This window comes from Empidonax traillii, unplaced genomic scaffold, assembly GCF_003031625.1.
Source record: "Empidonax traillii isolate 1590-97213 ecotype Southwest subspecies unplaced genomic scaffold, ASM303162v1 scaffold941:size231608, whole genome shotgun sequence".
NCBI classification, from domain to species: Eukaryota; Metazoa; Chordata; class Aves; order Passeriformes; family Tyrannidae; genus Empidonax; species Empidonax traillii.
Genome location: NW_020956134.1, coordinates 1,190 through 11,439, shown reverse-complemented (window position 1 = coordinate 11,439; position 10,250 = coordinate 1,190). Strand labels below are relative to the sequence as shown.

The 10,250-nt window shown below is 57.2% G+C and overlaps 2 protein-coding genes across 2 annotated transcripts in view; one reads left to right on the top strand and one right to left on the bottom strand.

Annotated features, from left to right (window-relative positions):
- BTC (betacellulin) overlaps positions 1–634 on the top strand; it is a 4,979-nt gene extending 4,345 nt beyond the window's left edge. Inside the window, exons 5-6 of the mRNA XM_027903175.1 lie at positions 330–437; positions 529–634. Of these exons, the coding sequence (XP_027758976.1) occupies positions 330–435 (106 nt within the window). The 3' untranslated portion in view covers positions 436–437; positions 529–634. The remainder of the gene's footprint in view (positions 1–329; positions 438–528) is intronic.
- A 2,883-nt stretch (positions 635–3,517) lies between these two features.
- On the bottom strand, positions 3,518–8,099 carry GC (GC, vitamin D binding protein). The gene is made up of 12 exons (XM_027903189.1): positions 7,964–8,099; positions 6,763–6,832; positions 6,223–6,355; positions 5,916–6,127; positions 5,584–5,716; positions 5,374–5,468; positions 4,977–5,106; positions 4,659–4,861; positions 4,285–4,417; positions 4,073–4,170; positions 3,690–3,822; positions 3,518–3,603 (listed from the first exon to the last, which is right to left on the bottom strand). Exons 1-12 carry the CDS (start codon positions 8,019–8,021, stop codon positions 3,550–3,552), a joined length of 1,452 nt encoding a protein of 483 aa, XP_027758990.1. The 5' UTR covers positions 8,022–8,099; the 3' UTR covers positions 3,518–3,549.
- Between the last annotated feature and the right edge of the window lie 2,151 nt (positions 8,100–10,250).

Here is a 10,250-nt window from a genome sequence, read left to right as displayed (position 1 = left end):
GGGAAGGGAAGGGAAGGGAAGGGAAGGGAAGGGAAGGGAAAGAGGGAAGAGAAAGAAGGAAGAGGAAGCTCTAGACTGGTAACAAATCCTGCCCAGCTCTGCTGGCTCCGGGCAAGTCGAATTTGGGCTGCCCCAGCCAGGTGGGATATGGCTCTGAGGGTGCATGGAGGTGCCTGGGACATTCCTTTGAGGCTAAAAACCAGATGTGATCCCAGTTGGAGCCTTTGCAACGTGAAAGGAAATGGACAGGGAGTAGCATGACCACTATGCCTCATTCTGCCTTTTTTTTTTTTTTTTTATTATTATTATTATTTTCCCACCCTATCAAGCCACTGTCGGAGGCAGCGTAGGAAGAGAAAGGCAGAAGAGATGGAGACGCTGAACAAGGACTCACCTTCCCGAAGCGAGGACGTGCGGGAGACGGGCATCGCGTGAAGGTGCACAGGGCCGGGCGGTGACCGAGTCGGTGCGACCGGACCCCCGCGCTGGGGCCGGTGCTGAGGCCCACGGGCTCCGCTCTCTCCGCAGGCGCTCCCGGTACCTGCGGGCGGGTCCCGGGCTGCAGCACCGGCTGGCTCGATGGGCGAGGGCTAAACCGTGCAGGCGGCTTGAATAAAGGGGTGTCGGAAAGGTGTCCGCGTGTCGCCAGTGTCCTTGATGGGCAGCGGGGCCGGGGCCGGCGGGGGGCTGCAGTTCCTCACCGTGTCCGCCAGACGGCGACACTGAGCCGGGCGGGGCAGGCGCGGAGCTGCCGCTCTGCGTGCGGAACCCGCTCCGGGCACGGGAGGGGCACGGAACGTGCTGTCCCATCCCGCTCCCAGTCCCGCTCCCGGTCCCGGGGGCTCTGTCGGGCTCGGGGTCCGGTTCTGGGCGGCCCGGGCGCCGTGCTGGACCCGGCTCCCGGTGCCGCCGCTGCTCCCGGTGCCGCGTCTCCCCGCAAGGATCGAGCCGAGTTCAGCATCCCCGGAGCGCTCCGGGCCGGGGCTCCCGGTTCTCCGGGGCTCCCGTGGAGCGGCTCCGGTCCCACTGTAGCCCGGGGCGGCCTCGGCGTCCCATGGCGTGACCGGGCTAGGGAAACTGGGCAAAAGTGGGGGAAAACAGGTGAGAACTGGGATAACCGGGGCCTTTCGCTCCCATCTCTCCACGTCACGGGCTCCAGTGCCCGGCTACAGTCTGGACCCTGCCCAGGCAGCCACAGGTGACGGTTTGTTTCCTTCCTCTCGGTGTGGGACCCCCTCCCGTGGGTCACCGTGACTCTCACGGTGGGTTTTGGCACCAACTCTCTGGGGTCCCGTCCTGGGGGGCAGCGGTGGCATCTCAGTCAGCGGGGCTGGGGATCCCTGTTATCTCACACCCCCAGAGCTGGGGCTTCTTGGCAGTTCCCAATTCCCAGCATGGGATCATCTGCCATGGGAACCATGACCTGGTGACTGACCATGAGGGCTCTGTCTGCTGTACCTCCCATCCAGTACTGGGACACTGGGGAGCAGAAGGTCTGGGGGTCTCCCAGGGGAGCTGATGACCCCTCCTGCCACCAGACTCCGTTCTCCCAGCAGAGGCCTCTGCCCAGGTCTCTCCCAGAGCAGCTGCCAGCAGGATAGACCTCTCCAGCCTGGCACTGGCTCTGACAGAGATAGGAAAAGTTCGAACTGGTGAGTGTGGGAACTACAACTGGAGGAACTGGTTTGCACTGGCGTTCAAGCCCTTCATCCCTGCCCAGCATCACGCTTGTAGGCGAATGCCTGGGAGCCAGAGCTGGCAGCTTTTGGTGCTGCCATGGGGGCCAGGGGGTGACTCCAGGATGGCGCAAAACCCTCCTGTGACTGAAAACTTCCTTTTTCAGCTCAAATTGCACCCTGGGATTCCTGCAGCCCCAGGCAGTGACTCCTGCCGGGCTGGACACAGGGAGCGATGACCACACCAGTGGTGCCAGTCCCTCTGGGGGCGTTGGTGGCCCAAGCAGTGCCAGGTGGCTGTGCCAAAGTGTGGCAAAGGCTCATCCCAGCACCCGGTCAAGGAGCACAGCCCCGAGGTGCCGAGGGACGTGGTTTTGAGCACCTGCTTCACCAGGTTCCAAGATTATCCCCTAGGGAAATGGATTATGGATTCCACAAAGCTGCTGGAAGCCCTGGCTCTGAGCTGAGTGGCACCAGCATCACCTGTGAGCTGGTTTCCCCCCCCACTATAAATGGCTGTTTATCTCCAGGCTTTGCTGGGACTGGCTGTGGGGGTTCCAGCTGTGAGGAATACACTTGCTGTTCCTTTTGCTGTATGCAGTCCAGAAGAGAAATAAAATTAAAAGGAGGTAGACTCTGTTTCCTGTCTGGTTTTTGGGTGGTTGATGTTGGTGGCTGGGATGCTGCTAACCTTAAGGAGCTGGGAAAAGCAGGCACTGGGAAAGCAAGCAGGCCTGCAAGTCTCAGAGGTGGATAAAACTAATACTTTCAATCTTTTTTTAAATGCTTTTATGGAGCATTGGCCAGGTAAATGTTGGAGACATTTTATTCGGTGCTGGGTTTTCAGGGCCTCGAGTAATTCCTGTCAGGCTTTTCCCATCTCAGCCCTGCATTCCCTGGATGGAAGGTTGTAGTGATGCTGCTCCCACCCTGGAATTCCTGCGTTGCTGCTAAATTCCTGCTGTACCCTGGTACTTTGGTGGGGAGCAGAAAGACTGGGATGGGAAGGGTTGCACTGAGCAACAAGGATGGAGATTTAAAAAAAACATAACAAACCAAAAGAAAGTCAGGGATTTTGCTGCTTCCTTCAGATCTTTGGGAATGGGTTAGAGAGCTGGTGGGATAAAAATACTGAGGGTAGGAGGAAGGGGACCTGGTAAACAAAATTAATATAAAAACCAAATAAAAAGCTCCACTGCAACAGAGAGTGGAAAAGCCAAGTGACTTATGCCCGGGCTGGCAAGGACTGGAGGGAATCCCTTGGGAATCAATGATGGCTGGAATCAAACAGGAGCAGCCCAGGCTTTCCCAGGAGTCTGCTGGTTTTATCAAGGGAATTTTTGTGGTTTGTACTGTTTTGTTTTGAATGGCAGTTGAGTTGGGTCACTCACCCAACAGAACAGGATAAACCACAACTTATTAACTGGAAAGAAATAGAATGTTGTTATTATTAATAAAAATGTGAATAATTGGAAATTAATATTTTGGAATGGGTGTTTTTGTTGGTTTTGCTTAATTTTTTAGAGCATTAGCTCCCAGGACTGGAGCTGGGGCCTCTTCCTGCCTGTAGAAGCTCAACAGTGGCCATTCCCAGCCCTTCCCATCACCCCGGGCGTGCAGAAAGCCTTTCCAGCAGCGGTGAGGGGACTGTTTTCATCTTTATTTTGGCTGCAGGAATACAAGGGTGGTGTTGCTGGTGGGTGGGCAGGGAACTGTGGGCTTGGGGGCACCTTCTGTCTGCTGGGCATCCTCCAGCCCAGTCCCCTTATGAAGTGCCACGTTCCTGTGTGTCCACAGAGCTCATCAGCCTTGCCATCCCACTCCATCCACGCGTGCCTGGAGAAGCGATCCAGCGGCTGCTCCCTCTGAGCCCCTATCCCAGGAGGCAGGGCTCCTGCTTGCACACCTCTCCCAGCTCCGAGCTCACCTGGAAAAGGGGAGAAGGGCAGAGGGGCAGCCCCGGGCGTGGGGTCTGGCACACCCCCCAGGCTGTAGGGAGGTCTGTGGCTGTACCTTGGAAGCACAAAGGAGTGGAGGTGCATCCGAGGAGCAGCAGGTGGAGGCGAAGGAGACTCGCTGCTCCAGCAGCTGCTCCAGCAGCTCCGTGCTGGCCTCGGGAAACGCCTGCGTCAGGCTCTCCCGCAGCCTGTGGCACAGGGAACAGGGTGTTAGTGGGAATCCAGCAGCATTCCATACCCATACAGCATTTGGAGAGGGGAGGTGCACCCGTGGATGGCGTGGGGGGGGTGGTGTTATGAGCTTCCCACTATTTTGTTGCTATTTAGGCTCAAACCCACCGGCTCCATTTGCGCATCCTCAACGTCTTGGATGAATTTTGATTGCATCCCCCGATGCAGGTGGGTTTTTTTGGGAGGGAGGGTGCAGAAAAGGCTTACCTCTTCTTGAAATCAAGGAAATAGAGCTTGGTGTACTGCTCACAGAGCTGGCTGGCCGTTTCCAGGACGGGGGGCAGCTCTGCTCCCATCCACTGGTGCTGCGGGCAGAGGATGGGTGTCACCAGGCTGGGAAAAGCCCCTGCAGGGATCTAGGGGGGGTGCAGGGATGAGGGGGAGCAGGATGAGCACCCACAGACCCCTCCACCACTTACTTTGCTGTCCAGGCAGGCAGAGGGGTCCTTGGCTGAGCAGCATTCCCCCCGGATTTTCTCCGAGGCATCATAGAGCTTGGCAAGGATAGCCTCAGGGAGGCTGGGGTGCCTCCGTGCCAGCTCGAACAGGGACCTGGAACGAGGGGCCACGTGGGCTTTTATTGTGGGTGCTGCTCAGAATGGGGTGGGGGCTGCTTTTGGCATCTTTGTGCAGCCCCTGGGGTTGATGCCTCTGAGGGAATTGAGGATTAACCCCGTAATTACCAAACCATATAACCAAGGGGAGGAGGAAGGATGAGGAAACGGCTGGACCTCAGGGGTCTTGTCCAACCTGAATGGTTTTATTCCATGATTGTAACCTGGATAGCACTTGCCTGGTGGCCTGGACACCCCCGTCCTTGCCACACAGTTCCTTGTTGGTCGGCTCCGGTGCCTCCGGCAGTTTGGGGGCAGGCGCTGGGGGCAAGGCCAGGATGCAGAAATAGTTTTCCATCAGGTTTTTCCCCCTGCAGCAGCTGGCAAAGCGTCCGTCCTGGGCCGACAGTGTGGCACAGGCTTTGGCCGTGTGCTCCGACAGCTGCAGAGAGGGGAGCAGAGGGTGTGTGAGCCCCCTGCCGCGATGGGGCGTGTTCTCTGGGCCCCTCCTGGGGCTCGGGAGGTGGTTTTGGGGTGGGTTCCGGGCTCCCCCCTACCTTCTTCTGCATGCAGTCCTCAGCCACCGAGTCGCAGCACTGGGAAAGCACCTCGGCAGCACCTTCGGCCAGGGGGAAAAGGTCCTCGAAGGAAGCGGTGGGCACCTTCTGGGCCAGCGAGGCCAGGTAACTGGGGAGCACAGGGTGTTGGGGGGGCTCAGGGGGCTTGGATCTCCCTTCCAGGTAGCAGCTCCCAGCAGGGGTGTGGGAGGGAGGTGATGGGGAGCACAGGGCTCACTCCGTGCCCGTGCTGTGCATGGAGCATCATCAGGGATTTACACGGGAGTTAAAGCTTGTCTCTGTGAATGCTGCCCGCAAATGGGATCTGCAGTGGGAAAGGGGAACGCGCTGCCAGCCCAGCACTTGTTCCAGGATGGAAAGGCCATTTCCCCCATACCTGAAGGTGACTTTGTCCTTCCCGTACGCCGAGAAGCGGGAGCAAGCCCGGTTTGAGGTCAAGGTGAGGAGGGAGAGGGTTTTTCTTTGCAGTTTCTGCCACAAAAAGAAGAGGGATATGTCCTCCTCTTCCCAGATCATCAGCACAGGGCTCACCTGGCTTCCCAGGAAGCGAGGATGGGGATGAGCCCAGAGGTCTGAGGGGTCTCACCTCCTTCAGGAAGCAGGCGGTGGGTGCAGGGGAGATGCAGCAGGTGGAGACCATGGAGAGGAAGGTCCTGGTGGAGCCCAGGAGCACAGGCAGGGGTGCCTGGCTGTAGCTGCTGGCGTACTCGTACAGATACCTGCGGCAGGGGCGGGATGAGGAGACCCGGCACACCGGGATCGGGAGATTGGGAGCGGGACACGTAGGGTTTGGAGGTGTCACTCTTCTCCAGGGATGGGAGCCCTCTCCAGGTACCACCCCGAGCTGCTGGATCATGGCCCCAGCCAGTGACAACACCCACCTGGGCTCAACCGGGCGCCATCCTTATCGGGGCTTACCTGTCTGCAAATTCCCGGGGGTCCTTCTGGAAGGCCTGGCAGAGCTCCTGGTCGGAGGGCTGGAGGTAGCGGGGCAGCGGCTGGGGCGGGTGCCGCAGGGCTGCCAGGCACAGCTTGCGCTCCAACCCCTCGTGGGTGCAGCACTCGGCCGTGCCGGGATGCGCCGGGAACGGCGAGTCCGCGCTGCAGGACTTGACCGACAGGGCCGAGGACTGCGGGAGGGACAAGGGGTTATGGCCACGCACCACATCCCCATCTCACCCCACCCCTGGTTTGGGGCCCATCACCCGCTTTTGGTCAGCCTCACCCCCGCATCGTAGCAGGAGGGGTGGGCACCGTCGGCACAGCAGGTCTCAGCCAGGGACACGATTGCCTGGACAAGGTGGCTGATCTCCTCGAAGGTGCCGTTGGAGTATTTCTGGCTGCTGGTGAGGATGGTCCTGGGAGAAGGGGGCAAGGACAAGGTGAGCAGGTGGCACGTTCCTCTCTCTTAAAGCGAAACTCATATCACAGCCTCATTCTGCCCAAACAGGGTTTAGCACCGTCGGCTGTGGTGCTGTGAGAAATAGCAGCGTATTCCTTGGAAAACAGCCAGGAAAACACTGGAACAGGTTCCAGGCTGGAGGCTGCCCCTTGCAAGGGATTATGTACTAGCTCTGTTAGAATTCCTAATTATTTAGGCACCTAATTGGCTTTGAGGAGCTCGGCAATGAAGCAAACGCCCGTTAAACTCTTCACTCCTGTTTGCAGGGAGTGAATCCACCTTCCAAGATTATTTTTATTTAATGTATTTTTGTTCTTAGCTCAGGTGCTGAGCCAAGCTGCACTGACAGCAGGAGGTACCTACAGGGTTCGGAAGTTCTCCTTCCCCAGCATCCTGTACTCGTGGCAGACTTTCTCCCGGACATAAGCTTTACCTGTAAGTGCAGGAAAAGGGGGAATTGTGAGCAGGGAGTGAGGGCTGCCCCACTACCCACGGAACACAGTGCTTTCTTCTCTTGAGGATTCTTTATTTTGTCCCTCCGTTGCTTCTTTTTCCAAGTAGGATTTGGTGGTCCCTGGGGAGATGCTGGCACAGCTGGTCAGGGAGAAGCATCCCTGGTATCCAGGCTGCTGGTTTGGCTCTGCAGCCGAGGAAAAGGGTAGGGAGAGAACCCTCCCTGAAACTGGGAGAGCTACAGGTAAGACATACAGCAATTTTTTTTAGTTTGGAATATGTGGAATTGGTTTTTGGGGCAGGGTTTGGAAACCATAGGGGTTGGGAGTTCTGGAGCCAGCCCCACAGAGCAGCCAGGAGTGAAGATATCCCAGCAACGTCCCTGGAAAAAACCAATCGATTTGTGCTACAGACATTTGTGGGTCAGACTTTGGCACCAGCAGGGTAAACACTGATACCAGAGTTTCCTGGGATTACAGTGTGGAGCAGGGTCACTCCCACAAAACCCAGGGGCTGTGGGCCATGACACCAAGGGTCACATCGCTCCAGTGGGAAGGGAAGGGAAGGGTGAGGGGGGAGTTTGCCAGAAAGGGGAAGCTGTGGAAAAGGCAGGTCCCTTTCCTCACAGGAACAGTGGCTGTTGGTCCCAACTCACTGCATTTCTGTTCACTTCCATAAAGCCATGTGGGAGAAGTAAGTTTTAGGGTTTTTTTGGGGTAGAAGGGTGATTCCCTGTGGAGCTGAGAAGGGAGTAAAGGGCAGCACAGGGCATCGTTTCCACTGAGGGGTGAGTTTTACAGGGAAATGCTACTTCTGAATGAGGATGAGGAAATCCCATTTTCCCTTGGGAAGGGAAGGAGTTGATCCCTGTGGCTCTGTCCTCTCCTCCTCCCACCCCAGCCCAACCTCTCCCCCTCCCATCTCCTCCAGCATCACCCCAAAGAGGCATCCTAATTACCAAACCATCACCCCTGTGCTTCCCTTTCCTCTCTGATCCTTCACAGAGGTTTGGGAATGGGCTGGGCAGAGGGGAGGCCACCAAAAACCACCAGAACTGAGGACCTCAGCACCATACCCCTCGTCCCAGGGCACAGCAAACCCCAGCCCTTACCTCGGTGTGCTGCATGTGCGGTGGCCAGGAGCAGCAGCAGGGCCACAGCTGCCCTCATGTTGGGCTGGCTTCCCTCCTCCTCCTGCTGGGAAGAGGCACTGGGAATCCCATCCCAGTTTTTATATGGATACAGTGTCAACAGCCAGGAGAATGATTAATCCCAGAGGGCAAGCATCCTTGGCCTGCCTGCCGGGGTCTGGGTGCAGCGCCTCTGAAACCCAGCAGGTTTTAATCATTAACTCGGGAAAACTGGGATGTGTGGCTATGGGACATCGGTGTCTGTGATGGACGGTGGGCACAAAGCAAGAGTAGATGTGCCAGGGAAAGCATTCCATGAATCCCACCATGTGTGGTCAGGATCATTTACTGAGGAAGGAGCCGCTCTTTTTTTTGGATGCCAGCACATCAAACCTTCTCCGGGTGGGAACAGCAGCTCTGTGAGGGGGTGGTGGCCCGATGGGTGCCCTGCTCTGCCATGACCGTGTGGCACTAGTGTTGGGTCAGGGTGACTCCCACCTGGAATGACGGATGTCCGGGTGTCACACCCATGTGTGCCTGAGGGTTTCTGGGAGAGCCTGGGGCTGGCAGCAGAAGGGGCGGTAGGTGCTGTGTGTGGCACTGGAGAACTGGGAAAACTGGGAAAACTGGTGGTGTGCTGGGATGAGAGCAGCCAGCCCTCCACCCCAGAGCCTGCCCGTATCTCCAGGTCTCCGTCCATGTGGGGTCTCTGTGGGGTCTCCTTAGAGTGAAGCTTTCCCTTTCTCCCTTGAAAAATGAAAATACATAATGTTGTCGTCTTCTAAGGTCCAAAGCTAAGCCTGGGAAGAGGAGAAGATCCAGCTGAAATGATCCTCGTGGGTCCTGCCTAGGGAATTGATGAGAGGGAAGCAAATACAGAGGTATGGAGGGATGGAAACCCAACCGGTGCAGTGAGTCCCAGTCCACTAATCTGCTCAGCCTCCCCATGCACTGTGCACTCCCCTCGAGACCAGCTGTGTCCCCTCAGACCAGATCCTTGGGCTGAAGGCAGAGGTGGTTTTTAAGTCAGAACCCCCAATTTATTCCCTTCCCACCCCCCCCAATATGGAGTTTTAATTGATGGTGGTGAAAATCTGCTCCATATGCTGCTTGTGGCCGCAGAGGGAAGGAGAGCTGGGATCAAAGACCAGAAAAATCATGGTTTCTCCAGCAGAGAACTGTCACAGAGGCGTGTGCGTTTGTGCAGCTGGTTCCCAGTGCCCAGCACTGATGGTGAGCTGAAGCCTGTGACCAAATCCTGCCAGCGTAAGAGGTGACAGTGTCCTTTTCTCACTGCTTTATGCCCGGAAGGGGAAAATAAATAATTAACAAACTCAGCGTGCCATGGAATGTGCCCTGCAGTACCGGCCGTGTCCGCCAGACGGCGCCCTTCGAGACAAGCTGTGACCCCACATACCAGATCCTTGAGCTGAAGGCAGAGGTGGTTTTTAAGGCAAAACCCCCAGTCTATTCCCTTCCCCGCGCCCCCCCCCTCCCCCGCCCACAAATTTGAAGTTTTAATTGATGGTAATGAAAATCTGCTCCAGATGCTGCTCGTGACGGCAGGGGGAAAGAGATCGAGGACCAAAGACCAGGAAAACCATGGTTTCTCCAGCAGAGAACTGTCAGGGAGGAATGGGCATTTGTGCAGCTGGTTCGCAGTGCCCAGCACTGATGGTGAGCTGCAGCCTGGGACCAAATCCTGCCAGCGCAAGAGGTGACAGTGTCCTGTTCTCACTGTTTTATGCCCGAAGGGAGAAAATAAATAATTACAAACTCAGCGTGCCAATAGTTGTTATCTGCAGTACCGGCCGTGTCCGCCAGACGGCGACGCCAATAACTGTTCCCTGCAGTACCGGCCGTGTCCGCCAGACGGCGCCGCCAGGGGGGCGCTGCGGGTCCGGGGGTCCCGGGGCCGTCCGGGCCAGCGCTGTGGGGAGCGGCTCCGAACTGAGCAACCGAACCACACGGAGAGTCCGACAGTGCCAAAAACCTCGGAGAGGAGCCGGGACCCAGCATTGCTTCCTAGGGCAGGGGTAGCAGGAGAGTCCAAACCAGGCTCCCTTCCGTGGAAGGGCACAGGGACTGCTGGGATGCTGGGCCTGTTCCATAGAGAAATGACTGGGAAATTTGGATAAGCTGTTTATTTTTGGGGGGACCGTGACAGTGATAGCACTGAGTCCTTCTGAGGGGAAGGGGTTTATGCAGTGGAAGTTTTGTAACCACAGGCATCTGCTGGACAGAGGGTGTGTTTGGAGCAGTGTGTTCC